At 53.9% G+C, this 26,507-nt stretch overlaps 12 protein-coding genes across 12 annotated transcripts; 6 read left to right on the top strand and 6 right to left on the bottom strand.

Annotated features, from left to right (window-relative positions):
* Positions 1 to 2,119: 2,119 nt before the first annotated feature.
* Positions 2,120 to 3,334, top strand: BGZ61DRAFT_341722 (uncharacterized protein; the record flags this gene model as incomplete). The annotated part of the gene is made up of 1 exon (XM_046239442.1): positions 2,120 to 3,334. The coding sequence occupies one exon, from the start codon at positions 2,120 to 2,122 to the stop codon at positions 3,332 to 3,334; it is 1,215 nt and encodes a 404-aa protein (XP_046110340.1).
* An 871-nt stretch (positions 3,335 to 4,205) lies between these two features.
* On the bottom strand, positions 4,206 to 5,588 carry BGZ61DRAFT_526616 (uncharacterized protein; the record flags this gene model as incomplete). Its single annotated transcript, XM_046252987.1, has 1 exon — positions 4,206 to 5,588. The coding sequence occupies one exon, from the start codon at positions 5,586 to 5,588 to the stop codon at positions 4,206 to 4,208; it is 1,383 nt and encodes a 460-aa protein (XP_046110341.1).
* Positions 5,589 to 7,496: 1,908 nt separating this feature from the next.
* On the top strand, positions 7,497 to 12,602 carry BGZ61DRAFT_379809 (uncharacterized protein). The gene is made up of 2 exons (XM_046242618.1): positions 7,497 to 7,907; positions 7,965 to 12,602. Exons 1-2 carry the CDS (start codon positions 7,694 to 7,696, stop codon positions 12,347 to 12,349), a joined length of 4,599 nt encoding a protein of 1,532 aa, XP_046110342.1. The 5' UTR covers positions 7,497 to 7,693; the 3' UTR covers positions 12,350 to 12,602.
* Positions 12,603 to 12,682: 80 nt separating this feature from the next.
* BGZ61DRAFT_440454 (leucine-rich repeat-domain-containing protein) lies at positions 12,683 to 13,957 on the top strand. Its single transcript, XM_046244481.1, has 5 exons — positions 12,683 to 12,981; positions 13,062 to 13,102; positions 13,181 to 13,441; positions 13,503 to 13,637; positions 13,688 to 13,957. Exons 1-5 carry the CDS (start codon positions 12,903 to 12,905, stop codon positions 13,898 to 13,900), a joined length of 729 nt encoding a protein of 242 aa, XP_046110343.1. The 5' UTR covers positions 12,683 to 12,902; the 3' UTR covers positions 13,901 to 13,957.
* Positions 13,958 to 14,140: 183 nt separating this feature from the next.
* Positions 14,141 to 14,865, bottom strand: BGZ61DRAFT_471972 (histone-fold-containing protein; the record flags this gene model as incomplete). Its single annotated transcript, XM_046248276.1, has 4 exons — positions 14,141 to 14,463; positions 14,524 to 14,614; positions 14,665 to 14,750; positions 14,802 to 14,865. 4 exons carry the CDS (start codon positions 14,863 to 14,865, stop codon positions 14,141 to 14,143), a joined length of 564 nt encoding a protein of 187 aa, XP_046110344.1.
* An 872-nt stretch (positions 14,866 to 15,737) lies between these two features.
* Positions 15,738 to 18,473, top strand: BGZ61DRAFT_526620 (chloride channel; the record flags this gene model as incomplete). The annotated part of the gene is made up of 5 exons (XM_046252988.1): positions 15,738 to 15,923; positions 15,975 to 15,990; positions 16,055 to 16,336; positions 16,387 to 16,454; positions 16,503 to 18,473. The coding sequence occupies 5 exons, from the start codon at positions 15,738 to 15,740 to the stop codon at positions 18,471 to 18,473; spliced, it is 2,523 nt and encodes an 840-aa protein (XP_046110345.1).
* Positions 18,474 to 18,604: 131 nt separating this feature from the next.
* On the bottom strand, positions 18,605 to 19,825 carry BGZ61DRAFT_440465 (uncharacterized protein). The gene is made up of 4 exons (XM_046244482.1): positions 19,408 to 19,825; positions 19,166 to 19,262; positions 19,083 to 19,118; positions 18,605 to 19,019 (listed from the first exon to the last, which is right to left on the bottom strand). The coding sequence occupies exons 1-4, from the start codon at positions 19,611 to 19,613 to the stop codon at positions 18,693 to 18,695; spliced, it is 666 nt and encodes a 221-aa protein (XP_046110346.1). The 5' UTR covers positions 19,614 to 19,825; the 3' UTR covers positions 18,605 to 18,692.
* On the bottom strand, positions 19,825 to 20,770 carry BGZ61DRAFT_440467 (transcription initiation factor IIA subunit 2). The gene is made up of 3 exons (XM_046244483.1): positions 20,614 to 20,770; positions 20,405 to 20,552; positions 19,825 to 20,334 (listed from the first exon to the last, which is right to left on the bottom strand). Exons 1-3 carry the CDS (start codon positions 20,658 to 20,660, stop codon positions 20,191 to 20,193), a joined length of 339 nt encoding a protein of 112 aa, XP_046110347.1. The 5' UTR covers positions 20,661 to 20,770; the 3' UTR covers positions 19,825 to 20,190.
* Positions 20,771 to 20,907: 137 nt separating this feature from the next.
* Positions 20,908 to 22,134, top strand: BGZ61DRAFT_440470 (vacuolar ATP synthase 20 kDa proteolipid subunit). The gene is made up of 4 exons (XM_046244484.1): positions 20,908 to 21,095; positions 21,168 to 21,294; positions 21,401 to 21,709; positions 21,766 to 22,134. The coding sequence occupies exons 1-4, from the start codon at positions 21,038 to 21,040 to the stop codon at positions 21,875 to 21,877; spliced, it is 606 nt and encodes a 201-aa protein (XP_046110348.1). The 5' UTR covers positions 20,908 to 21,037; the 3' UTR covers positions 21,878 to 22,134.
* On the bottom strand, positions 22,135 to 24,465 carry BGZ61DRAFT_409747 (MoaB/Mog domain-containing protein). Its single transcript, XM_046243227.1, has 3 exons — positions 24,053 to 24,465; positions 23,920 to 23,998; positions 22,135 to 23,863 (listed from the first exon to the last, which is right to left on the bottom strand). The coding sequence occupies exons 1-3, from the start codon at positions 24,320 to 24,322 to the stop codon at positions 22,206 to 22,208; spliced, it is 2,007 nt and encodes a 668-aa protein (XP_046110349.1). The 5' UTR covers positions 24,323 to 24,465; the 3' UTR covers positions 22,135 to 22,205.
* Positions 24,466 to 24,677: 212 nt separating this feature from the next.
* On the top strand, positions 24,678 to 25,242 carry BGZ61DRAFT_526625 (Rpp14/Pop5 family-domain-containing protein; the record flags this gene model as incomplete). The annotated part of the gene is made up of 3 exons (XM_046252989.1): positions 24,678 to 24,891; positions 24,951 to 25,196; positions 25,220 to 25,242. The coding sequence occupies 3 exons, from the start codon at positions 24,678 to 24,680 to the stop codon at positions 25,240 to 25,242; spliced, it is 483 nt and encodes a 160-aa protein (XP_046110350.1).
* A 38-nt stretch (positions 25,243 to 25,280) lies between these two features.
* Positions 25,281 to 26,455, bottom strand: BGZ61DRAFT_526626 (uncharacterized protein; the record flags this gene model as incomplete). Its single annotated transcript, XM_046252990.1, has 3 exons — positions 25,281 to 25,952; positions 26,005 to 26,330; positions 26,392 to 26,455. The coding sequence occupies 3 exons, from the start codon at positions 26,453 to 26,455 to the stop codon at positions 25,281 to 25,283; spliced, it is 1,062 nt and encodes a 353-aa protein (XP_046110351.1).
* Positions 26,456 to 26,507: the final 52 nt, after the last annotated feature.

Here is a 26,507-nt window from a genome sequence, read left to right on the forward strand (position 1 = left end):
AGCCGACGCCAGGAGGGTGAGTAGATCTGTGAGACGGTGTGATGGCATGGGTATTTCGTGTTGCCCACGGTTTTGATTGTATGACTGTTCTGATTGTCTGTTGTCTGCTGTCTGACTGTCTAATTGTCTGATTGTCTGACTGCCCGTCATCAGTCCGTTCGTTGGTCGCCTGTCTATCTGTCTATCTGCCCGTCAATCCATTAATTCGTACAATGTACGAGCCACTTTGTGCGTACCTATGTCGCCATCCACGTCCCGCAGCCCACATCACATCACATCCCATCCCACATCTATCCGTACGTACATCCACACACATGCTTTTGCATCTCATCTCATCGACCCTTGTTGCCTCTCCTCTCTCGTCCCCTTCCCCCCTCCCCTTCTTCTTCCCCCCTTGGCCCGCTTCGCTCTGTGGCCACGCCAGGCCCCGGCCGGCCAGGGCTATTACACTGCTGCAGCGTTGCTTGCACCCATGCTCATGCCGGCCCTGCCGCCGCCATGCCGCTCTGCCGCCCATGCTTCACATCCCATCCCACCCACAACATCGCACAGTACAGGCCTTGCCATGTGCCGCGCGACATGCACTCCGATGCAACTTGCGGTACCTCGTCGAACTGCGCATGGGCCGGCGGGTACGAAGTACCACGGGCTATGTTTGGACTACGGACGGTACGTACCTCCCTACATAGCACACTGTCTCTTCCGGGGTTTGCGTTGCGTTGCGTTGCGTTGCGTTGCGTTGCGTTGTCTTATGTGTGCATGTATGGATGGCTGTATGGATGAATGCACCTCAACGCAGGTTGGCCCGTCGTCGTCCCCTGTGCATTTAAATAAAAATCTCTCGCCTTCACCTGCACGCTTGTCTCGTTTCTCCCCTCGTCGATTCATTCCTCTTCTTCTTCTTCCATAACCTGCTTCCCCTTCCCTCCCCCCTCCCTCCTCATTAGCCGGTGCCTGCAGCAGCCAGTGTCTTATCAACTCTTGCGTCCTTTATATTGCCCACGCCTCCCTCCTCTTCGTATTGTTGCTTGATCAATCAAAACGCCACCCAGCCAAGGTACATACTCACTCGCCCGCTCGTCTCCCGACCCAGCCTCCACAGCCCACATCCCATAATCCACTCCCCGTCCAGACAAATAAACTCACCATCTCACCCCCCCAGACCAGCCGCTAGTTGGCCTCTCCAATCCCTCCCGCTAGCGCCCATCCCCGCTCGCGGCTCCCCTGGACTCGAAGTGACGAGAGCGACAGCCCTGAGGCGGACAATAATTAGGGTCCAGTTCGGAGCGTCCTAGCGGCTCCTCGCCATCCATCCGCGCCCCGCTGAAGCCCACCAACTCCCGCCGAAAGTCCCCATCCGCCGAGCGCCTCCGAACCCCGGCTATCCTGGCATTACGCACTAGGCCCCGTCACAGGCAATCCACTGGCAATCCACTGGCAAACGCACTGTTGCTTTAGCGTCCAGAGTGCTGTTGGTTCCGCTGAGGCGCTGTACTTTTGCCCTTCCCCGATCGCATTTGTTGGTTGACAGTGGGCCCAACGTCACTCGACTCGCTGCGTTAGCCAGCCTAAAGAGCAAGCCTCACCACCACCAACCCGCTCCAACACCCAAGAAGTTGCTTGCTTCGAAACTCTGTCCGTGGCCCATTCCCTAGACACCGACGCCTCCTCCGCCTTCAGTGTCTACCCACTCCCGCGAAGGAGGAAGCAATCAACTGCCGACGATCACGAGACCACGACGACACGAGTTCTTCTATCCCCTGCCGCCTCCTGAGAGTCACGATCTACGCCGTTGGATCATCATGCTGTCGACCTGATCTTCATACTCCCCGACACCTAATATCGCCACCACGACCCCCGAGCTCACCTCCAAGATACCCGTCGATCCACAGATCCTCCCGCACCTACTTCACCTACCTCCTCTCAGCTGCGTCGCCTGCTTCTGCACTGTGCCATCGACCTCGCAGGATCCGACACAATCCTCCTCCCCTTCCTCCCTCTCTCGTCTCCGCAGGACCACCTCCGGTCCCTTCTCCAATCCCTGGAGCGTTGGGTGCTGACCACCTCGCTCCGTCTCTCCGTCAACACGGCACCACCTCCGCAACCCGACGCCCGCGAAATGGCTATGGATGCATTGAAAAACCTTTCCAATAACGTCCCGGGCTGGCTCAAGCAGCTAGACGACCTCAGCGGCCAGATCGATCAGCGCCAAGCTGAGCTGGCCGCTGTTGCTGCAGCTGAGGGAAAGAACCCCGAGACAAAGTCCATACGCAACAAGGGCTCGACCGAGTCTCTCCGGCCGAAAGATGACGTGCCTATGACTTCTGCCCCAGAGCTTACGCCCGACGATACCATCCCCGAAGATTCTCCCCTCGTGGCGACCGAGCCCTCCACACCTCCTGTCGAGGCCAAGAAGGAGGAATCCGCAGTCTCTCCACCCAGCCCATCCGCCGTGAAGCAGTCTCAGGAAGCTATCAAAGCAGCACGCACGCGAGTACGACAACAAGTCAAGAGGAGACAACGGTCGTCGTCAGTGGTATCCGCTGAGGGCGCTCCTCCAGCATATCGAACACGAAGCATGATCATTGTGTATTATGATAGCTATGTGCAAGGCTTCTTCGACGATCTCGTGAGATTCGTGTCATCCAGCCGAAATCTTATGCGAAAGGCCAAGATGGCCGCAAAGGTTGCCCAGATCAAGCGCCTAGCCGAGGTGGATATGTCTGAGGAGGGCAAGAATGACAGTGATGATAGTGGCCTCGAGGCCCTTCCTTCACTGAGGTATATGAGCACACGACGTTTCAACCCAATGTCATCAATATCTCGACCTGGCTTCGGGCCTGGGAAAGATCAACCTCCGGATGTGTACGATCGACTGGACAAGAGCCTAGAAATTGTGCAGAGCATGTGCGAGCACGGCGCCCACCAGTTCTTGCGCGACGGCGATTGTAACGATGAGATCACAAAGGTGCAGAAGCAGCTTACCGAGGTCCTGGAAGTGGCAACCAAGGAGATGGAACGTGTGCAACGCGAGGAGCCTGAGCTTGCCAAGGAGACGGGCGAGCTGGGCAAGATCCGAACGCGCCGACCCATCAGCATGCGCCGCGAGATGTCTCCCGGCCTCAAGGACGGGGCAGCGATGCCAGCCGGCCAAGATCCCGAAAAGCTTGAGGCTGCCAAGCCTGAGGACCAGCCTCCATATGTTTTGGACTCAGACGCGCCTCTCGAGGTTGACCCCAACATCATTGAGGCCGACGAAGGCATCGACATTGATATGGAGGTGCCCAAGCTTCAGTACCGATCAACTCGAGCCATGCGGAGTCGTGGGCCCTAGAATGGCCACGAGCCGCGTGTCTGGGAGTTGGTCAGTTCGATATTTTGATCAATTACCCTCAAACCATTCATCGCATTCTATTCATCATTGCTTTTTTTCGCCTCATTATTGTCGGCGTTACGGAACCGAGAGAGATAGGGAACTATTTTGTCTTTTTGTTTATTGATTTCAAACATCTTTCCACGAAGCGGGGGCATCTGTCTGCGGATGGGCTCTTTTTATCCCTTGGCTCTCTCTCGATTTCTAAACAAAAAACATTCATAGCGTGGGGTGTGTGTACTTTTGCCGACTGCTACGGCTGGGTCTTCATGTTTCTTTTTGTCATTCTATCTAGGGTTACGGCCGCGAACAAATGGGCACATCTAAAAGAGATTATGAAACTGGATACTTTTTTCGCATCTTGCCCATTCGTAAATTAGGTGCTTGTGATGGGTTTTTTTTTTTTCGGATTGAGTTTATGGTACAGGCGTCTCCTCATATTAGGCTTTGGGGAGCCAAGGAACCAAGGGTGGAGCGTCATCAACTTTACGTTGGGAGAAGGGGAATATTATCAAATTCTATCATCTTCAAATTATGAGCCTTGACATGGTTCGTAAATGTCTTCTTCGTAGCGTATTAACCTCATCTAATAACTTTTCTTGCTTGGTAGGCATTCGAACAAAATGGCAGATCCTACACTGGTATCCCACCCCTCTGGTACCCAAAGATACATGGGATTTTGAACAAGCTTGGAATGCATATATTGATTGCCTCAGGCTCCTCCGGAGAAGTGCGATACAACTCCTGAATGTATACAAGAACCATAAATTTCCCTCGTTGGGCTCATAGTTTCCTTTCTTCCCCTTTCCCTTCGCAGTTGACTGTTGGTGAATCACAACCAAGTATCGAAACCCGGCGAACAGGCTGGGTGCAGGAGCTCATAGGTTGGCACATCGCCAGAAAGCCAATCGTCCGACGAGAGCTCCTCCGCTCGGCCATCGATTGACAACTCATTCCACTGGTCGGGCAAAGCTTCCGGGCCGAGAATGCTGGGATCGTCGCCATCTTCGGGTTCCAGCTTACGGGCCGTCCACGTCACCGTGAAGGTGTACATCCTTGGCCCAATGTTTTGATCCATGAGCTTGTTGCGAAATTCACAGCATGTAGCATTGGGCGGGTTGTCGTGGTGCACTTGATGTCTGTGAATGAAGTGGGCAGTTGTCCAGTGATGAGCCAGGCCGCGCCAACTCGTCTTCTTGATGGGGATCCCAGCTGCGCTTAGGTAGTAGCCCTCCATATGGCCACCGAGGCGGAAGCGCCAGACCCGATGTGCCCATTCTGCAAGCTCCAGGAGCGAGTCGAATCTATCCTCGTTGTACTCAAAGTCGACGGTGAAGCGCCGTAGCCTTGGAAACCGCGAGAGCGCCGCTCCCCAGGCACCACGAGGGCTCCTCGGACCACTCTCAAAGGGAATGGGTGGGATTGGAGGCCGTTTATTAGCCAGGCCGTGGTCTTTAGTGAGATTCATGTGCTCTTGCATTTGGTTGGGCTGGAATCGGTTGACACAGCCCGTCCCATAGGGAGTGAGCTGTGGAGGCGAAGTGTCGGTCTTCCACCAGTCACCCTGGCGGATGGTCAATCGAATGTCTTGGGCCGGACACATGTCGAGAGCGCGGGTGAAGAGGAAACCATGTTCGAGGAAATGGACCGGGACATTTAGATGGAAGGACGTGAGACGGTTTGCAGTGTAGCGCGACATGGTGTACATGTCCATTTTATAACCGAGATGGGAGTTGGGCGGCACATCATAATCTCCTCCAAATAGACGTATGGTAGCATTCTCCATGAGCATATTCCGTGTTTCGGTGAATATCCGACGACACGTCCGCAGCAAGGAAGTGTGTTGAACCGTCCGACCTGACATGCCTGGGCGAAGCCAGTCGCCTCCAGGAATCTTTTGTGACATTCCGAGGCCAAGGCCCCAGTTGGGGTAGTTTACACCGAGCTCCTCCAGATCAGAACCCTCCCTCTCGGGTTCTCTTGTATCGTCGGGGAGCTTGCGCAGCAGCCAGTTGGGTTCGGGGAGGCTTTGCGACGGGTCTTCATCGGATCTGACCAGGACTTGCTCTTCTGTGAGAACAATGGAGAATATCTGAAGGCGAATCTCCGCAGGCAATACGGCAAAAAGAGGACAGAGTTCTTGCTGGTGAATAGTCCATCGAGAAATCTGGTTGCTCAGTGACTCCGATTTGAACACATATGAGAAGGAGGCCATGTCGCCCTTTAAACTCCACATGATGTGAAAAGAATTATGCAGGACACAAATCGAGAATGTGAAGAGAGCAGCTGGAATATGTTTGAGACTTTAATCATGCCATGTGGTAGGCCAAGGCAACCAGCCTTCAGGCTTCAATAAACGTTGCATTAGTCTCCGTCAGCTCAATATGGTAATGTCCGCGTGGCTATGGCAGGGCTGAGATGCACAACACCACACGTGACCGATTACGGCCAACGCAGCCTAACCATCTATAAACACAACTAACACGTAGTCTATCGGTTTTTGTGTAATTCCGGGTTCTATCCCTTGCTCATATCTATACCTCCGGGCCCACCAGTTATACTGGCCCACTGACGGCCCACCACGTCATTGTAAACATGATGACTTTGGTGCGACACCGCCGAGTACTTTCCAGCATCTGAGTCCCGCTCAACAGCAGATGTTCCAGGAGCAGCAGCGGCAATATATGTCTCCGTCACACCCACAGACCTCGATGTGTAAACCCGTTACCACCCATAACAGCATATGCCAGTAATTCAACTGCTCTTTCCTTGCAATAGTATGGATAGGCTGTTTCCTGGCTGCGGATGAGACCAGTGTTCTCCGCCGTGCGAAACTGGCTAGTCACCACAGCTTGGACGGGCCCCGTGGTTTCATTCTCGGCGACTATGAAGTCAAATACTTGAGTGTTCCACACAATGTCTTCCAAATTGTGGACGTCAAGATGAACTATCGAGTCATGGATACTAGTTTAAGAACAATAGAAGTTGATCTGACCAAAGCAATGCTTAACACATGCCTTCCTGTCCATATCAAACCCCTTGATTGACGTGGGGAGACACGTGAAGAAACTGTCCTCGAGTTTGTATTAGAGTATTGCTATTCGCACACGTTCAAAATGCTAATCGCACACAAGTACGATCGTTTACACCTACCTAGGTAAGCTTAGTGCAAGGCTTAAGGTATCTTATTCTGAAGATTATCCAGTTTCTCCTTTAAAATAAATTAAAAGATAAATTTTAAATAGTAAAACTTAGAGGATAAATACTTAGAATAAAATTTATTTAGTTTTTTTAGGTTTAACTTACTAATAGGTATATTATTGAGACTTCTTAGTGAAATTGGCCTGTATACTTAAGTGTGCGAGTAGTATTTTAAGTGTGTGCGAATAGCAATACTCTTGTATTATCTTGGGATATGAATATTGATTTGAGTTCGTCTGGTTTGGGCTGACGCGTTTTCTCGCGGCTATCGCTGGCGCAATGAATTTCTTTATAAGTGGCGATGTCGAGAATAAATCGCAAATTCTTCCAGACAAATAACTTAATAAGATAGCCAATCACTTTGTCTGGGACCGGGAATGACCAAACTCATCGGGTCCTGGATCCCAGCCGCTGCTTCCGTGGGATATGTTATATAGAAACCATTCGCTCACGCTTGGGGGGCCTTAGCAACTGTGCCGCTAGCGAATTCCTTCGGATACGCAGAATGGCCGGTGATGGCAAATTCCTTCGTTCCAGACTGGACTGGAGATAATTAACGTTGATTCGATCAAGGTTCATCCTCAAACTTCCGTTAAAGCTCCTGGAGTACACGTTTATCACCGCGAACTCATGCGGAGAGGTTAGCCTTATGAGCTAGTTCACTGGGACAAATTCTCGTCGCTGTGAGGGGAGATTGCCTTTGTACTTTGTTGTATTTTATAAGACTAGCTGTCATCATCATCATGCAGCATAGTGAATCAAAGCAACATACTTGAGTTCAGGAGATGTAGGGTAGCTTTGATGAGCTTGGGCCAATTATGCGGCTGAGATAGCACAGCGGCCCCACATCGGAGATCGCATGAACGGCTCGCCGACACCTCGTAGTGACCACGGGAAGTGACCTCTCAGTTATTCCAATGACGTCCTAGGGAGCTTCGGGTACACACCGCTGATGCCTTCAACCTCGCGACCCTGACGACACAGACTGCGCCCGAAAGGATTTCGTCATCCGCCAGCTCGCCCAACCTTCCCGCCAGCTCGGGTCGTCCAAAATGACGGCTGCGTCGCAATCCCCCGACCGATAGCTATCACGATACCACCAGGCTTCCCCCACCAACCATGGGTCAAGGGTTCTCGCTCGCGACGCCGTCCGTCGGCTCCGCGGGCATCGACGCCGCAGAGCTCAGCGATGTGCACTATGAGAAGAGCATCGGCGACGCGCGCTTCATGAAGACCATCCGCGGCCGCCACGAGAATGGATTGGTCCTCGTCAAGGTGCTCGTGAAGCCCTACCCCGAGGTCAAGCTGGAGACGTACAAGAAGCAGATCATAGGTAAGGCTGGCCTGCATCACGCGCGCTCATCATTGCGGGTATACTGACGCGACACAGAGCAGCGCAAGGCTCTGGCCGATGTACCCAACGCCCTCGGCTTCCAGCGCATCATCGAGACCGAATCCAATGGCTACCTCGTTCGTCAATACCTCTACAGCTCCCTCTACGACCGCCTCAGCACACGACCGTTCCTCGAGGATATCGAGAAGAAATGGCTAGCCTTCCAGCTCCTCTGCTCTCTCCGCGACTGCCATGCGCGGGACGTCTACCACGGCGACATCAAGGCTCAGAACGTTCTCGTCACTTCCTGGAACTGGTTGTACCTGTCCGACTTCTCCTCGGCATACAAGCCCATCATGCTCCCAGACGATAACCCTGGCGACTATTCCTACTTCTTCGACACGTCAAGTCGGCGCACTTGTTACATTGCCCCCGAGCGATTCTATGCCTCTGGAGAGGCGCCTCCACAGAAGCCGAAAATGACATGGGCTATGGACATATTCAGCGCTGGATGCGTCATCGCCCAGATGTTTCTTGAATCCGAGATCTTTAGCCTTGCACAGCTGTATAAGTACCGCCGTGGCGAGTACGACCCTGTCATTACGCACTTGAGTGTCATCTCCGACAAGGACGTTCGTGACATGATATCCCACATGATTCAGCTCGACCCAGAGAAGCGCTATTCCGCGGAGCAATATCTCGAGTTTTGGAAGGGAAAGGTTTTTCCAAACTACTTTTACAACTTTCTTCACCAGTACATGGAGCTCATCACCGATCCATCATCGGGAAACAGCCCCATGTCGGGCGCGATGAAGAACCTTGGAGAGGCTGATGACCGGATAGACCGCGTTTTCTACGACTTTGACAAAATTTCCTACTTCCTTGGGTATCAACCCGAAAAGCGCATTTCAAACGCCTTGCAATCTTCTTCAAGACTCGGCCTGTCTCATTTCCCAGTACGGCTAAATATCCCCAACCACGATCACTCCGTGTCCTCAGACTTGGAGCCGCCAGAAGATGATGGAACCTTGATATTCCTTACTCTCATTGTATCCTCAATGAGAAACACAGCCCGCGCTTCGTCAAGGATTAGGGCATGCGACGTGCTCTTAGCTTTCTCGGAGAGACTCACGGATGAAGCCAAGCTGGACAGAGTGTTACCATATCTAATGACACTTCTTCGACCGGAGGAGACTGATTTGGTCGTCATCGCTGCTATTAGAACAATCACTCAGCTTCTGCAGCTTGTTCAAATGGTTACACCGATCAACTCGCATGTCTTGGTGGAGTACGTGCTGCCTCGAATGGAAGTGGCTCTCGGATCCAGGTCAAAGATCCCGAGCCCTCTGGTCAAGGCAACATACGCATCGTGTTTGGGAAGCCTTGCGACTACCGCACAGCGATTCCTCGAGATGGCGTCGAGCTTGAGGGCTGATGGTTCGATGCCCGTTGCTGATCCCGAGATAGAGCCCGGAGCAGACGCGGAAGCTAATTTTGAGAGCGTCTTTGATAACGCCGGAAGGCAGCTTTTCGAAGTTCTAGAGAGCCATACCAAGCAACTGGTTGAAGACCCAGACATATCGGTCCGCCGAGCTTTCTTGGCGTCAGTCCCTGAGCTCTGCATGTTCTTCCAAGAACATTCCAACGACGTCTTGCTCACTCACCTAAACACATATCTGAACGACCGCGATTGGGCGTTGAAATGTGCCTTTTTTGATACGATCGTGGGCATCTCGACATTCATTGGAAGCACCAGCCTTGAAGAGTTTATGCTACCACTGATGATCCAAGCCCTTACCGACCCTGAAGAGTTTGTGGTTCAGGCAGCTCTGCATTCGCTTGCTCAACTTGCTGGTCTTGGTCTCCTTTCGAGACCAAAGGTCTGGGAGCTGGCCGACCTTATCAGCCGATTTACCATGCACCCAAACATCTGGATACGAGAGGCCGCCACCGAGTTCCTGTCCATGTCTGCAAGATTTTTGACCGTTGCTGACGTTAGATGCAACTTGGTGCCTCTGGTGAAGCCGTACATGAAGGTGGAAGTTCTGTCCGACTTTTCAGAGCTGAATCTCCTTGATGCCTTGAAGAGGCCGCTTTCTCGGAACGTATTTGACCAGGCAGTCACATGGGCCCTTAAGACGGATCGAGGTGTTTATTGGAAACCGCTCCAGCAACTTCGACCTTTACTATTTGGCTCAAAGAGTTCGCGATCGTCTAGGGACTTCTCTGCCGGATCAGTCGGAAAGGTGGCTCGCAATGACGAAGATGAGCAGTGGTTTGCGAAACTGAGAAACCTCGGATTGAAACACGAGGATGAGCTGAAGCTCGATGCGCTCAGGGAGTTTATCTGGCGTCTTAGTAAGATGAAGGCGCGAGACGCTTCAACGGCGGAAATATCGACACCATCAGGAGTCGTCTCTCTGAAGACCTTGGGTGTCGCACCCCAGACGGTGTTTTTTAACGACGCACCCCTTCGCGATCCCACGGCTGTGCCGAATCTTGACCCCCCGACTGAACCTTACACCATTGCTGATGCTCTTCTGGATGCCTCGATGACCATTGACGACCCGATTAGCGGAAGAAAGCGGACAGCCCTCAACACACAAAAGGGCCGAGTGCTGAGCGGTGGGCCACGTTCACCACAGAGGCTTTTATCACCCACTTCTGCTGGTTCTGCGAGACATTCTAGAAACCCATCCACAGCACGCGGGCAGGTGGTGGCCGATGATGACGTGTCCATTCAGGAAGAGCCATACGCAACAAGGAGAGCAGTCCGACATCAGGCGAGTGCTTTGAGTCTCCTTGATCGAAAAGACAAGAACAAATCGGTCCCCCAGACAGGCACAACAGATGCGAATGCATTTGGCGAAGTTGAAGGACCCTTTGCACAACCCACGCCCCCAAAGGCGCCTTCGTCAGATGGCAACGAAGCAGAGAGGACAACTCCTAGGCTGTCGAGGCATAGCTACGAAGGGGGTGACCCGAATATCCAAAGGATGCTTGACAACATGTTTGTGGATAACTTCCCTCGCGATGTCATCGAGTTCGGACCGATGGTCACCCCAATCAAGCGCACAAAGGCGAACAGGATTAGTCTCCAGCCAGGTGAAGATCCCTGGAAGCCCCAAGGACAACTCGTTGCGACATTTGGAGAGCACAAAGGTCCCATCAACAGGGTCTTGGCCTCTCCTGACCATGTCTTCTTCGTCACTGGTGGTGATGACGGTGCCGTTAAGGTATGGGATACTGCGCGGCTTGAGCGAAACATTACCCATCGCTCAAGACAAACACACAAGCATGTCAACGGAGCTCCGGTTGTTGCACTGTGCTTCATTGAGAACTCGCATTGTTTTGTGAGCTGCGCGGGCGATGGAAGTGTCCATGTTGTTAAGGTCGATACAGTTTCTGCCAGCGGGGTAATCAGGTATGGCAAGCTGCGTGTTCTGCGAGAGTATCAGCTGCCCACAGACGAGTTTGCGGTTTGGTGCGAGCATTTTAGGCAGGATTCGAGCTCCATTCTCATCCTCGCTACGAATCGCTCAAGGATTTTGGGCATCGACCTCAGGACCATGAGCCTTCTCTACGTGCTTGAGAATCCTGTTCACCATGGAACGCCAACATGCTTTTGCGTTGATAGGAAGCGAAACTGGCTGTGCGTGGGAACTTCGCATGGCGTGGTGGACCTATGGGATCTCAGATTCAAGATGAGACTCAGGGGCTGGGGTCTGCCAGGTAAGGGCTCAATTTACCGGATCTGCATCCACCCCACCAAGGGCCGTGGCAAATGGATTTGTGTATCCGGTGGAACAGGCCAAGGAGAAGTGACAGTCTGGGACTTGGAGAAGACCGTGTGCAGAGAGATTTATCGCACTGGCGGTAATAAGGATGCCAGCAAGGATAGCCCAAAGACCTACGAGGCATGGGATGTTGACGAAGATAAGCCAGAAGGAATGCTGGGGCGGTATGCTACCAACATTGAGTTCAACGAAACCACAAACGCCGATCGAGGAGTTCGGGCCATGATCGTGGGAACAGCTGCCGCTGAGGACTCTCGGGACGTCCGGCACGCATTCATCGTCACAGGTGGATCAGACAAGAGACTCCGGTTCTGGGACCTATCTCGTATGGAGAGTTCGTTCATCTACAGCGGGCTTCTGCCAGATCAGTCTAAACCGACCTACACGACATCTCACCCCACGGCGGCATTGACGCTGAACACGGAGCGATTCCCGCGGCAGGGACCTACTGCACCGAACGCAGGGTCCGGGTCCAAGGCAAAGTCTTCGAGTGCACGACCGCCGCGGTCGACGGTGATTTCGATGCAGCAGCAGCAACTTCTGCAGACACACATGGATTCTATTTTGGACGTGGCGTTGCTGGAGTACCCATACACGATGAGCGTTTCGGTGGACCGGTCAGGAGTTGTATTCGTGTTTCAATAGAACTGGGGCACATATGGAACAGGCGGAGGATTGGAAGGGCTTCAGATCCTGCGGGCGAAGACGTTGTAATTATTGCGGAGGGTTATTGATACTGGATAGAGTATGAATACACGTCTGAACGAGGCCCCTGGTTCTTATAACCCCCCCTCTTGGTTGATTTGACGATCGTTAATTTCATGTGGGCCATACTTTCTGAATTTTCTGATTCATAAAATAAACCTCTAAATCGATACAGGAATAAGGAAGTTGAGACTCTTTCGCTGAGGATGTTAGTCGACACAGAGGTAGTTTGGGTAGCGTTGGAAGTGTGGCTTATGCGCGACCTAGACGAGGCTCAACGTGGCGCAGGCACCTTGGCCCGCATTCACACTCCAAAATTTCCCCTCCGCCTCGTCGAGCTCATCAGCCTCGCCATCACAACTCAACGACCCGCCAAAAATCCCACCCACCAACAGCCCGCCCACGACAGGAAATTGCCCGAGCCGACAGACAGCGTCCCCCAGCAAACCCCCAAGCTGTAAATTGACCCCGAGGTAACGGTCCTTGCTCCAAGATGCGGCTCACCGCCGACCTCATCCGGGATTCCCTGTCCTATCTCAATCCTCTCAAGGAACGAGAGCTTGATCTCCGAGGTGCGTTGTGAAAAGAGCAGATGCTACACTTTTGATCGTAAAGGGCAGAGTTGATACAATCGTCTTCGCGGCGTGAACAGGACACCGAATCCCCGCGATTGAGAACTTGGGTGTCGCTGGCGTAAGTGGTGCTTCCCTTGCCTTGTCCCTCCTGTTAGGCCCCAATAATGCAGAGAGCTAACCTGACGTGTGCCGGCAGCCTCACGATGCCATCGACTTCACCGACAACGATATCCAGGTCCTGGGAAACGTCCCTCTATCCCCTCGGATAACGACCCTCCTGCTGGCGCGCAACCGCGTCGCGAGCATCCAGCCCACACTGGCCAAGGCCATTCCCAACCTGACGAACTTGGTCCTGGCGTCGAATAACCTGGCGGAGCTGGCAGATCTGGATACGTTAGCAACATTCCCACGGTTGACGCACCTCGTGCTGGTCGATAACCCGGTCGCCAAGAAGGAAGTGAGTCTACTACGTGCTACGAGAAATGACGTTGAATAGGTTTGGCTGACGAGCATCCTAGCATTATCGATACTGGGTTCTCTGGCGGTGCCCTTCTGTGAGGTTCCTGGACTACCAGAAAGTCAAGGAGGCCGAGAGAGAGAAGGGGCGGGAGCTTTTTGGAACCGTGGAGGAGCCTACTGTGTTGGCCTCTAAGGTGCGCTGGCAACCCCTCATCACACGACTCACCATCTAACCATCGAATAGATCATGGGTATCAAGACTACAACCTTTGATGCCTCCAGCGGCTCAGACGCGCCCTCGAAATTGTCGAGAATAAAACTCACGGATGCGGAGAAGAAGCGCTTGCAAGAACGGATCAAGAAGGCGACCAGCCTGCAGGAAATTATTGCGCTGGAGAAGGAGCTGAACGAGGGACGGCTCCCGTCTGGAATTCAAGGGGATCCCATGGAGGAATAAGGAATCGATATCTGCAAGGTTCACGTTTCACGGTTGTCTCATTGCCTGGTCTCGGGGGACATATAAAAAAGGTTGGGGGTGGGATTTCGGTGTATTCATGTTCATACCAGCTCGCTGCCTGACCGAGCATAGCCGTCGTGGAGTTGATTCATCTTTATAACAATTACATCATCCACGTATTTTGACAGGCCCAGCATCGCGCCTGTACAATGATCTGGCCCTTGTGTTTCATTCCGCCTCCTAGCCCGTCATGGTCACGTCACCATCCCGGGTTTGCCCAGCCGCCTGCCTCATCTCCAGTTCCAGCTGTGCATTGGGATCATCTTGTCGCTCTTCAGTGCGGGGGGTCACAGTGAAGGGGCTTCCGTTACCGTTGACGATGGACTTGCTAGTACCATTGGCAACGGGGGTCTTTACTGCAGGCGACTTCGCTTCGGCGGTCTTCTCGCCGCGAAGGCGAGCCTGGGTGGCACTAGCAGCAGCCTTGACCTTCTTGTACGGGACAGTCTTAGGGACGACGTCCTCGAGGAACTCAAGGTTGTCTTGGTGAGAGATGGCGTTGGCTAGAGATGGTGTTAGAACACATGTTGCGGATGGAAGGGAGAGTTGAGAGGAGAACATACCAACGTCCTTGTACTGAATGTTTCGTCGAGGCTTGCGCTCGAGCTTGGCTTGAGTGTGGGACTCGTCGGCGAGATGCTGGACGAACATTTCCTGCCACAGGTTAGTAGGCATCTTTGTCAATGGGCTGAATGGAAACTCACGGCGGCAAGCGTTATGACGAAGGCGGCATTGTTGGAGCAGATGCCAATTTCCGAGTCCTGGGAAATGATCTTCTTTACTCTTGAGACTAAGATGAGGTTAGACGAATGATTCGGGACTGGGACCAGGAGGAACATACGTGGAAGCTGGGTCTGACCAGTCGGCTCCTTTCTAGGGGGGATGGCAGTAGTATTATAAGGCATGGTGGGTAGATTTAGAGGATGAGTGATGGTCGAGAGATGAATGGCTAAGCAAGATAGCCTAAGTACAAGAGAGAGTCAGCTTGTGTGTATCGGTCAGTTGGATGAAATGAGATTCTTTGCAGAATGCACTGGAGTAAGGGCGCCCCCTGTCCAGGCTGAGATTGTGTAGCAGAAGCTAGGAGGAAAATGACCATCCCAGAGTGAGATAAGAGATACATTTGAAGCCTAGGAGGCGCATCCAAGGCAATATATGGGATCTTGGGGATGACTTTGAACTGGGTCTTGTTGGCCTTACCTTACTTGGGGGAAAATCCCAGGTTCGTCTCGCTCCGGGGACCAGAAAAGCGAGCCGACGAGGGTGATGCGATGAAATATTATTGGATTAATCTTGACTCGGCCGATACGACTGCAATCGGGATGCTCTGGTTCGTTGGGCGCTGAAATGGAAACCGACTTATCATGAACCAGAGAGGATCAAGTTTGGTTGGATCCTCGCCCTGAGGTCGACGACACGAAACGCGATGGGCCGCTGCAACCACTAAACGCGACCCGGGTTGGTGCTGTGGCTTGGCAAAAGCTTCAGCCACAGTTGGAGCTGACACCCAGCCGTCGGATCAGTTCCCCATGCAATGCAGCTGCAGCATGACAGCAACCAGCCAACTAGCAACCTACAAGAACACCTCAGCCTTCAGCCTCGTTTGATCGTCACATTGATTTCGCTAAAACAACCGACTAAACACCAAGCGAACACCTGCATACCCCATACCTGCTGCCCTGGCCGGACTCGACTGCATAGCATCCTCGTCGTTGGTGCTCGCCCTTGCTCTGACTGAGCCCCTCGCCATCGCGACCATGCTAGCCCGACCTACACCATGAATCTGCGATCGCCATCCTTCAACTTGACGCCGCATCCGGCCCCAATTTCGCGTCGCCCCTCCTCCATATCCTCGCGCCTGTCCTCTGCCGTCTCCAATGCTGAGCAGGGCGAAATACCCGTCACCAACGGCTCGGGTGAGGCTCTGATTGAGGAGGAGATTGCCGAGATCAAGAGATACGAGGTTAGTCCACACACTCAGCGGCTCACAGCTCGTTTAATCTGACACATCTAGGACTTTACTACTATAGGTATGCATGCGCGATCTCGTCGACCGACACTGGATAACCGCCGAATGCTGATATGGACCGATAGATTGGGTGCAGGACGCAGCGCGAGAGCAGGCGAGGCGCAAGTCCCGGCGCAAACAGGCCGTCGGCCTCTACGATCGGGGCCAGCCTGGCTGGAGATACCACCTATGGAGAAGTTACGATGCGGCGCAAGGCTGGATTGTGGTCACTATTATCGGCGCGGCGATTGGATTGAATGCTGCATTGTTGAACATCATCACTGAGTGGCTGGCGGATATCAAGATTGGCTACTGCGAGACGGGGTTCTACCTGAATGAGAGTTTCTGTTGCTGGGGAGAGGGGAACGGTAAGTTGACTTGCGCATATGGACCTGCGACGGAGGCTAACATATTCCAGGTTGCTCGCAATGGCATCGTTGGACGGGCTTCGAACCCATGAACTACTTCCTCTACTTCGTCTTTGGCGTATGACTCGAGCTGCCCACCTACAAGGAACAAACTAACTCTTTACAGACCTTCTTTGCCTTTGTTGCTGCCACTTTGGTCAAATCCTTTGCCCCGTACGCCGCCGGCTCAGGTATCTCTGAGATCAAGTGTATCATCGCAGGCTTCGTCATGAAGGGCTTCCTCGGTCTGCGGACCTTGATTATCAAGTCTGTATGCCTGCCCCTAGCTATCGCATCCGGCCTGTCTGTTGGCAAGGAAGGCCCCAGTGTTCACTATGCCGTGTGCACTGGAAATGTCATCTCCAGGCTCTTCAACAAGTACAAGCAAAATGCTTCTAAAACCCGCGAAATATTGAGCGCATCAGCCGCGGCTGGTGTTGCCGTTGCCTTCGGTAGCCCTATTGGAGGCGTACTCTTCTCGCTCGAGGAAATGTCTAGTTACTTTCCGCTCAAAACACTCTGGCGCAGCTACTTCTGTGCCCTGGTTGCGACAGCGGTTCTTGCAGCCATGAACCCCTTCCGAACCGGACAACTCGTCATGTTCCAGGTCGAGTATAAACACGACTGGCACTTTTTCGAAGTTGTATTCTACATCATCCTTGGCATATTTGGAGGTCTTTACGGAGCATTCGTTATCAAGTGGAATCTGCGGGTTCAAGCATTCCGAAAGAAGTATCTGACGCACTATGCCATCTTGGAGGCCACCCTTCTCGCCGCAGGAACCGCTATTATTGCGTACCCCAACGCCTTTTTGAGGATTGACATGACAGAAAGCATGGAAATTCTATTCTCTGAGTGTAATGGAGGAGAGTCCTACCACGGTCTATGCGACTCAGATCAGCGGTACTGGAACATTATCTCGCTGAGTTTAGCAACGGTGCTGCGAATGAGCCTGGTCATTGTCTCTTACGGATGCAAAGTCCCTGCTGGTATTTTCGTGCCCTCAATGGCTGTCGGAGCATCGTTTGGTCGCACCGTGGGTATCATTGTCCAGGCTATCCACGAGGCCAGCCCGGGCAGTGTCTTCTTCTCTGCCTGCAAGCCCGACGAGCCTTGCATTACTCCTGGCACATATGCGCTCCTAGGAGCTGCTGCGGCGCTAAGCGGTATCATGCACATTACTGTGTCGGTGGTGGTCATCATGTTTGAGCTCACTGGTGCCTTGAACTACATTCTACCTACCATGATCGTCGTCGGCGTTACAAAGGCCGTGAGCGAGCTATTCGGAAAGGGAGGCATTGCTGACCGCATGATTTGGTTTAGCGGGTTTCCGTTCCTTGACAATAAGGAGGAACATAACTTTGGAGTTCCCGTCTCTCAGGTCATGAGAACCTCGGTGGTCACCATTCCAGTCCATGGGCTCACGCTGGGAGAAGTCGAGCAGTTGCTTGCGGATGACCGATACCAGGGCTTCCCCGTTGTCGAGGACAACAACTCCAAGATCCTGGTTGGCTACATTGGCCGGACAGAGCTGCGATATGCCGTCGATCGTCTCAGTCGTGCGCAGCAGAGTGACGGCACGGCACGGTGCAACTTTGCAGCGTACACCACCAATCTAGCCCCTACTACACCTATAACACCGTCAATCATGCAGTTTGGTGAATCATCAAACTCCACAGGCCTTGACTTTAGCCGATATGTCGACTCAACGCCTGTGACAGCCCATCCACGTCTTCCCCTCGAAACCGTCATGGAGCTGTTCCGAAAGATTGGGCCCAGAGTCATCCTCGTTGAGTATCACGGCAAACTCACTGGCCTGGTCACCGTCAAGGACTGCCTCAAGTATCAGTTCAAGGTCGAAGCGGCTGAGAACCCCAAGGACGACCACCAAATTGCCCAAGGCCAAGAGCAGCTCTGGGAGCTGTTCCGCCGGACGGGCAACTGGGTCTCAGGCAAGCTGTCGACCGTATCTGGTGGCAGGATCCGGCTCAGCGGTTCATTCGAAGAAGATCGTCCGCAAGGACGAGGCGCGCAGATCTTGGATGGAGACGAAGATATTGCAGACGAGGGCGTTGAGTTGGAGAGCCGGCGGTTATAAGTGTGTGGATCTGGTTCTGCTTGGTTGTATCTGGTTTGCATGTACGGTAAAGGGAAGCACGGATTCTGTGCTGGCGTTGGAACGAGGGTAGATCTACACGGTTTTGAATACAACATGAATGTAAAACGACACGCAATACTTGACAATGCGTTCTAAGTATCAAGTTTAGTATCGACTATCCAAAAATCCCGTTGGGGATGAACAACCCAAATAGCCCATTTACCTTGATCTGTCATCCGATCCTCTCCCCAGGTCGATGACATCTTCATCCTCGTCCCCCCTTCCAGGCTGCCCTTCATCATCGCCGGGCATTGGAACATAGCCCCCTTCCGCGGCCGAAGCATCCTTGCTCTCGTCCTTGCTCCCGACAACGACGTTGCCCACTACCAGCAGCGCAGCGCCAGCCCACCACAGCGGCGGCAGAGACTCTGAGAAAATGACAAAGCCGAGCAGTGCCGTGACCATGAAGTTGGTCGATGTGTTTATAATGGAGACCTGCGTGGTTGACGTGCCACGTGCGAGGGCCTTGGTGAAGAGCGTCCACATCTGGAGAGTAGGTGAGTGGACCGCAACGGTGTTATACATGATAACAAGAACAAGAGGACTTACGACGCCATTGAAGGTTAGGTTGAGGACGAAGAAGAACTGTACATGTGAGCAGAGGTACTTTGTGAAGAATGTACGGAACTTACGACGCGGACGGCAGCTTCGACGATATGTTCAAAGGCGGAGAGGCCGAAGATGTGAGCGATCTTGTTAGATAGGCTGGCGGTAAGCTCGGTTGTAGTGCTGCATGACGGCATCAGTATAGCTTCATCAAGATCCAGCAGCTCTCATGCCGTGTAACACAAGTTGAACCAACCAACGCCCGAATCACACAAACACCAAGATCCTCGCATCTAGCATCACCAACCACTGCTTTTCGCACACTTACAGCTTCGCAAAGACGCCATTGAAGGCCGCACAAGCGCCGCTCGCCACGGCAAAGAACATCCATTGCGTCGGACCGCTCGGCGAAGCAGCTGTCGAGGAGCCCGCCATGACGCCTGATGTCGAGGAGCCCGGTGCTGCTGCTGCTGAGGATGGAGGAGACGAGGTGGACGAGGCATCCGGCGCTGCCGGCTGGCGTTTCCGGACCATTGCTTCCGAGTTGGGTGGGTTATATCCTGCGAGTTTGAGCTATGAGGCGTGTCTGCCAAGGTTGCGGTGGACTGGATGCCAGCCTGTGCGGCTTTGACTTTGCGGCGCTGCGGCTGTGGGTAGGCGCTGTAGACGGTTCGATGACGGCACGTTCCAGTGGTTGCAGTGCCCAGCGGCCCCTGAATCGGCCGAGACGGCGTGCTGGTGGCTCCACGGCAGTAGCCGTTACTCCAGAATCCGGGGATTTAAAACGACAGCCGAGATGCTTTGAACCAGCGTGAAGCGTTGCGCAAAGCTTGTGTCATTCTAGTTTTGGTCGTGTAATACGTGTATATATTTCTTAACAACCCAAAGTTCCTTCGGGAGCCCTGTGAGGCTTGGTATCCCCCCAAAATAGCTGGTTGCCCTGGCAAAAACCACCCGTAGCTATCCTGTATTGTATTGTATAGATATTGAAATCATGACCCAGACGCCGCCCAATGCAAATTCCCCATTCTGTCGGCTCATTCCCAATCTGTAGCCGTAGTCTCGATGGTCGATCGGTCGCGATCCTGCGCTTCTGCAAAGCTGGCTGCTTTCACTCCGGCTTCTTGGCGTTGCAACTAACAATCTTGACCTTGTCGGCCGTCACCGACTGGCTGCCGTTGTCCATCTTGAACGTCACGTTCTTGATCAGGAAAGTCCACACTTCGTCGCAGAATCGGTAGGTGTCGAGGCTCCCCTGATGGTGGATGCGCCGTCAGTTCATGTGCTCCGAAACAATGCCCAAGACTCCTCTCGGCAGAACCCACCTTGAATTGCAGGCGCGCCTTGACGTTCTTCTGCAGCGCCTCGGTAATGGCCTGGTCAAAGTTGCCCAGGATCTTCATCGCCAGCTGCGGGTTGATGCGCTCATCGCTGATGAGGTCGTCGAGCGTATCCGTCAGCGCAAGGCCGATGCTGCGAAGCGAGTCAGGTTAGTCGGGGGTGTAGCAAGGCAGCGAGAGCAGCGGCGCAGTACCTGCTACGGCGGTACAGCTCGTAGAAAGATTGCGCGCCGGTAGCCATCTTGTCAACAAGGTCCGTCCGTTTCTTGGGGGTTTCCTCGTGGTCCTGTCTGCGGGATAGACGGGAGATTTGCTGCTGGAGGCGGTTCGCAGAGTGTTGCAAGGGCGAGGTGACCAGTGCCGTGCCTGGAGAGGGGAATAGTCGCGGTGAGGCGCAGCGGCTGCTGACTCAGCGCTCCAGCCTCGCATCATGTGACGTCGGTACAATTTCCAGCTGCCTGGGCTAGAGACGCATCGCTGGTGAGCCAGCTTAGACAGGAGCTCTCGGACAGCTCTCTCATCGATTTAGGACCCCTCGACAAAGCCTCCACGTCGACGCCCTCAACGCCCACGCCCCCGTCTCTCGGATCGTCCAAACAACAATATCGAGCCGCCGCGATGAGTCTCACATATGGATTGGGCGGCATTGGGTCGTTTCTCACCGTCGTGGGTCTCTGTACGCGCACCTTTTCTCCCTCGGCCGTCCATGGCCAGCATTGCCGGATTCCACGCTGACGACTCTATCTAGACATGCTCTTCACCGGCAGCGGCGAGTCCTTCAACGTCGGCGCCTTTCTCGAGTCTGTATCGCCCTACGCCTGGGCTGATCTAGGTATCGCCCTCTGCATCGGTCTTTCCGTCGTCGGCGCGGCATGGTGCGTCTTCCCTCCAAACATCCCATCGCGATACCCATCACGATACTCATGACTTCCATTTCCATCCACCCCCTCGACGGGACCATCAATCTAATCGCGTCCGCAGGGGTATCTTCATCACCGGCTCGACCATCCTCGGCGCTGGCGTCAAGGCTCCGCGTATCCGCACCAAGAACTTGATCTCCATTATCTTCTGCGAGGTCGTCGCCATCTACGGTGTCATCATGGCCATCGTCTTCTCCGGCAAGGTCTCCTACGTCCAGGGCCCCGAGATCTGGTCACCCGACTCCTACTACACCGGATATGCCCTTTTCTGGTCCGGTCTGACCGTCGGCCTGTGCAATTTGGTTTGCGGTGTCGCGGTCGGTATCAACGGCAGCGGTGCTGCTCTGGCCGATGCTGCGGACCCGTCCCTGTATGTTGTAATTGCCGTGTTTGTTCGTCGCACGTCTAACATTGACTTTTCTCTAGGTTCGTCAAGATCCTTGTCATCGAGATTTTCAGCTCCGTGCTGGGCCTGTTCGGTCTCATCATTGGCCTTCTCGTTTCCAGCAAGGCCCCCGAGTTCGGCGAGGGCGTCTAGACATCTACGAATCGCGGCAGTCGTGCCGTCGGCACCGGCTCCCCTGCTCCAACCAGGATGGAGCTCACGCATGCATTGCGCCAATAATATTTGGTCAGGCGTTTGGAAGAATGGCTCGGGAGGATGTGTTTATGGCTGTACTGGTATCCCTTGGCAGGCGGCAGTGTACATCACATGGAGGTGAAACCCAACTAAATAATGTTGGGATCGCGATCCTATCTAGGAAGTTTCGTCACGTATGTCTTGATAAAGCAAAGGTTTCGATAAATTTTGGTTCAATACTAGAGTTGAAGAGTGTCCAGCGTTCCCATATATGCCCACCTGGCCTTTAAGCACCGCGAACGGTATTCATCAACAGCACATCGATTTTTGTCCCCTTCTCCAGTTTCCCCTTTCCACCAGGTAGGCACGCCAAGGCATTCGCTGATCTCAAACTGCCCACCTTGGAGCTGCGTTGGCCACCAGTGCTCGTCGCTGAAAGGAGACCATCCTTGCCCACTGTCACAACTACACGGTGATATTCCGGTCGTGAATCGAGCGGAAAGTCGTGGGAAAGCGTGGCAGGGACCTTGGGTAGGCCAACAGGCGCCAAGCCCGCCAGCTTGTGAAGCGACGGAAGCACAAACAGGTGGAACGTGACGAGGGCCGAAGCTGGATTGCCTGGGAGCGAGAAGATGGCCTTGGAGACTCGCTGCCCTGCGTTGTCCTTGACGGTGACTGTGGCAAAGGTCGTTGGCTTTCCAGGTTTCATGGCAACCCGGCCAAAGTGAATAGTTCCTCCCAGGGAACGCTCAATAGTCGGCTTCAGCAGGTCAAGCTCGCCCATAGAGACGCCGCCACTAGTGATGAGCAAGTCAGCTCGACGGAGGCCATCTCGTAACGTCTCCTCCAACGAGCCGGGCTTGTCCTTGGCGATGCCCAAATCGACAATGTCGTAGCCCCATTCCTTTGCCGCGGACATGAGAGTGATGCGGTTCGTGTCGCGGACCTCGCCTAGCTTCAGGGCTCCTGGGCGGTCGTGCTCGATAATCTCATCACCTGTGGAGAGGACGCCGATGACAGGACGGCGGTAGACCTTTGCTTCGGCGACGCCTACAGCGGCGAGGAGACCGATTTCACCTCCGACACCAGAGATGAGCTCGCCCTTGTTGAGAATAGTGGTACCTTCTTTGATGTCACTGCCGACTTCGCGGACATTCTCGCCTTCCTTGATACCTTCAATGTGAATTTCAATTTCCTTCTCTTCCGTACCATCTTCGGACATGGTCTTGAGGATTGTGTCTTCCACCATGATGACGCTCGTTGCTCCAGGAGGTAGAGGAGCACCGGTGGTGATCCTGGCAACTTCGCCTTCCTTGAGAGCGCCAATCTCGCCGGGTGCGGCGTGGGACACCGCTGTGACAGGGAAAACTCCATTCAGTTGGCCATTGTTGGGGACCACGACTGCATACCCGTCGACGATGCTAGCCCTGAAGGCCGGCACGTTCTCCTTTGCCTTTACATCTTCGGCTAGGACGGAGTTGATGATCGTTCCATCGACCTTTGCCGTAATCACCTCCGGTTCAGGAGTGTGTTGTGAGATTAACGCAAGGGCATCTTCCACGGAGAGCATAGGGTACGGTGATTCTCGATATCGTCTGGAAGGCCCAAGCGAGGGATCGTTCGACAGAGCACCTGGGATCGTGTGTCTCACAAGGCTTCCGTGGCCGTGGCCATGACCATGTCCGTGTCCATGGTGATGGTGAGCATGGTGTCCTGGGTCGGCAGACTGTGGTTTTCCACCGATGATGCCAGCATCAGACTCTAGCTTTTTGACTCCTCCAGCATGAAGTGCCCTTGAGTTGGCCCCTGCCGCCTGCAAGCAAGCATGAGGGAGTGTTTTGACGATCGCCTGGAGGTTCTCCTTGGCGGCCTTGGGCGAGCCAGGGAGAGTCACAATGATTGATTTGTTACGGACGCCGGCAACTGGGCGCGACATCATGGCGACTTCGATTCTTGGTCATTAGGACTGAAGCTGAAAGGGAGGTGCCATCAGAACTCACAGGGTGTGACTTGGAGGGACGCCGCGAGCATCCCATGGACAAGACCTGGGGCTTGCTTGTGCAGCAATGGAGTAACCGCCTGTCCCAGGTATTAGTCAAAGGCACCGCATTGAATATGGTGTTGTATAATCACCTCTGGTGTATAATCGGCGGTTGCAAAGCCCGTTCCGCCAGTGGTGATAATGAGGTGGATGCCATCCGGACCGTCTGCCCAAGCCGTGATCTGTCTCTGGATCTGAAGCACGTCATCGGAAACGATTTTCGTATCCAAGACCTCCCATTTGCCATCACCCTCATCCGTCAACACCTGCGAGAGAACCGGGCCCGAACCATCGGTCGCGGCATCCTGGGCAGCTGTGGTTGACACGACGAGCAAGGCCGCCTTCAAGGGGGCAGACGCCATGGTAAGGCGCAGAAGCAAAGCAAATGAAGATGTGCCAAGGCTGTCGTGAAGAGCGCGAATAAGCGACTACAAGATGCTGGGTCTTTTACTCCAGATCGAGTGGGCTACTGACATCACTCTGGTGAAGTGAGGGTGTATTGTATGATTGAGTTGGGTGAGGATGATAGTAATGGCGGGGGACTTATTGGACTACGGCCCCACTGGCTCGGGGTTGTGTGGGGGAGCGCCGAAGCCATTTTCGCACGGCCTGATACGCGCATGCAGAGCTCATCCTTCCCCCGAACGACTCAGCTTAGCCTTCCAACCTCAGCCTTTCTGCAGTCCTCAACGCGCCGAGCCGCGCGTGTCACGCATCATGGTGCGAATTAAAGAGAGATATCTCCTTGTCAACATCGTGTACGCGCCGGAACCCGCCCGCGCTGCGAAGGACAATCTGCCCCAATGCGTGGTTCAGCACCAGCCTACCCTTGACAGGCTCACGCCGCAGGCGCTGCTTAAGGGCATCAGAGCCGAGGTCGCGTCTTTGTTCGGTGACTACGGATCTGGTACACTTGGCGGAAGCGTCTCAGGTATGATGGCCGCTGCCTATCTTTCCATGTTGCTTCTTTGATGCTCATACATGCTACAGTCAAGTACCTGTCCCTAGCTACATCGACTTTCATTCTTCGATGCCCGAGAGCCCACTACCAACTGCTCTGGTCTGCCCTGACCTTTATGGATCGTGTCCCTGTTAAAGACGGCAAGCCGTGCATCTTTCGCGTCATTCGCGTCAGCGGAACGATTCGCAAAGCTGAGGAAGAGGCCATCCGACAGGCTAAAATGATCATTCTGGCTGCCAAGGAGGAATCCTCAGGAGCAACGTCTTCCCTCACGAGTGCGCTACGGACTCAGGAGCAGATGTCCCTCGACATCACGGATGAATCAAGTGACGAAGACATGGCCGATGGTTGAGCGGGTATCATTTCTTTCTAACTACCTTGATTCCACTATCTGCCGGGACCGACATGTCACCAAAGTCCGGGTCCATGCCCGCGGGCTCAGGGGCAGCTGGCAGAGACTGCTCAATCTCCATGGCCTGCTCCTGCTGGATGCGTGCCGCTTCCTCCTCTGCCTCGAGCTCCATCTTATCGTACTCCTCCTTCTGGTCGATCCAGCGCTCCTGGATATCTTGCACCTCCATTATGGATGCCTCTCCTCTCATGGCAACAGCCCATACTGTGTCATTGGCACCTTCGGCTCCGCCAAAGACATATCCACCAGCACGATCAATGACACGGAGGATGTGCATCATGCTCTTTTTATTTTCGACCGCTAGGACCTCGTACCGAACGAGGCCATAACTTTCAATCAAGCTCGCAATCGCCTCATTGAGCTTGCCAAACTTTTCGTTGCGCAGGGCTGGTGACTCAGTCTCGAGATGGGGCGTTAGGTACGTCAGGTCGTCGACATCGGTATAGTATTCGAGGTTGAAAGGTAGATCGTCGTACGCGGAGATTTTGTCAATCTTCGAAAGGATGTTGACGTGCGGCATGTCCATCTGGATCATGGCTCGGAGGGAGAGGAGAACGTTGGAGACATAGAGGGACGGCTGTGTCAGGCAGATGGAATCGGAGAGGTGAACTGAGACAAACTGGACATGGTCAGCAAATGGTGGAACCAAAAATTCTGGGTCGAGGACCAACTCTAAAGCCAAGCTTCTGGAGCTTGTAGAATATGTTCCTTAGAGAGTTGTGGTGGGTGTAGAGCTCGACCTGTCCTGGGCAGTCGAAGATGACATAGTCTTCTCCAAACTCCTTCAGTCCCTCCTCCAACCACTCAAAGTTATGTTCCAGCTCCTCGAGTGCATACAGGATGCCGCCGTTTGGACCTAGCTTGTCATCGCGCATGATATCCTCGAGCCTGACTAGATTGCGTATGTCGAGAGCGGCCGGGTAGTTGGTGTGGTCGTTGGCCGGGTCAAGGTTCACGACGGAGCAGGCTCGCCCGATGGCGCCCAGGAACTGGTGCACTTCACAGAGACATGTTAGCATGGGGAGTCTATAACGAATGTCTGGGACGAGAAAACTGACTGCCATCGCAGTAGGTGCTCTTGCCAGAGCCGGGGCTACCGAGGACGAGTTGCGCGAAGGGCATCTGGAAGGTTTCGCGGCGGGTTGATCGCGGGTGGATCAGGCATACATGGTAG

This window comes from Ilyonectria robusta (assembly GCF_021365365.1).
Source record: "Ilyonectria robusta strain PMI_751 chromosome Unknown BGZ61scaffold_2, whole genome shotgun sequence".
Classification (NCBI taxonomy): domain Eukaryota; kingdom Fungi; phylum Ascomycota; class Sordariomycetes; order Hypocreales; family Nectriaceae; genus Ilyonectria; species Ilyonectria robusta.

Coding starts and splice junctions, on each gene's coding strand:
- BGZ61DRAFT_409747 (XM_046243227.1), bottom strand. CDS start 24,322: ATGGCGTCTGCCCCCTTGAAGGCGGCCTTGCTCGTCGTGTCAACCACA. Junction 23,999..24,052: donor CCGCCGATTATACACCAGAG/GTGATTATACAA, acceptor TACCTGGGACAG/GCGGTTACTCCATTGCTGCA. Junction 23,864..23,919: donor GTCCCTCCAAGTCACACCCT/GTGAGTTCTGAT, acceptor CAAGAATCGAAG/TCGCCATGATGTCGCGCCCA.
- BGZ61DRAFT_379809 (XM_046242618.1), top strand. CDS start 7,694: ATGGGTCAAGGGTTCTCGCTCGCGACGCCGTCCGTCGGCTCCGCGGGC. Junction 7,908..7,964: donor GTACAAGAAGCAGATCATAG/GTAAGGCTGGCC, acceptor GACGCGACACAG/AGCAGCGCAAGGCTCTGGCC.
- BGZ61DRAFT_440465 (XM_046244482.1), bottom strand. CDS start 19,613: ATGGTCCGGAAACGCCAGCCGGCAGCGCCGGATGCCTCGTCCACCTCG. Junction 19,119..19,165: donor TCGAAGCTGCCGTCCGCGTC/GTAAGTTCCGTA, acceptor TCACATGTACAG/TTCTTCTTCGTCCTCAACCT. Junction 19,020..19,082: donor ACCTAACCTTCAATGGCGTC/GTAAGTCCTCTT, acceptor CCTACTCTCCAG/ATGTGGACGCTCTTCACCAA.
- BGZ61DRAFT_440454 (XM_046244481.1), top strand. CDS start 12,903: ATGCGGCTCACCGCCGACCTCATCCGGGATTCCCTGTCCTATCTCAAT. Junction 13,103..13,180: donor AGAACTTGGGTGTCGCTGGC/GTAAGTGGTGCT, acceptor GTGTGCCGGCAG/CCTCACGATGCCATCGACTT. Junction 13,638..13,687: donor CTACTGTGTTGGCCTCTAAG/GTGCGCTGGCAA, acceptor ACCATCGAATAG/ATCATGGGTATCAAGACTAC.
- BGZ61DRAFT_440470 (XM_046244484.1), top strand. CDS start 21,038: ATGAGTCTCACATATGGATTGGGCGGCATTGGGTCGTTTCTCACCGTC. Junction 21,295..21,400: donor TCCGTCGTCGGCGCGGCATG/GTGCGTCTTCCC, acceptor TCGCGTCCGCAG/GGGTATCTTCATCACCGGCT. Junction 21,710..21,765: donor GATGCTGCGGACCCGTCCCT/GTATGTTGTAAT, acceptor ACTTTTCTCTAG/GTTCGTCAAGATCCTTGTCA.
- BGZ61DRAFT_440467 (XM_046244483.1), bottom strand. CDS start 20,660: ATGGCTACCGGCGCGCAATCTTTCTACGAGCTGTACCGCCGTAGCAG. Junction 20,553..20,613: donor GAGCTGTACCGCCGTAGCAG/GTACTGCGCCGC, acceptor CTCGCTTCGCAG/CATCGGCCTTGCGCTGACGG. Junction 20,335..20,404: donor AGGCGCGCCTGCAATTCAAG/GTGGGTTCTGCC, acceptor ATCCACCATCAG/GGGAGCCTCGACACCTACCG.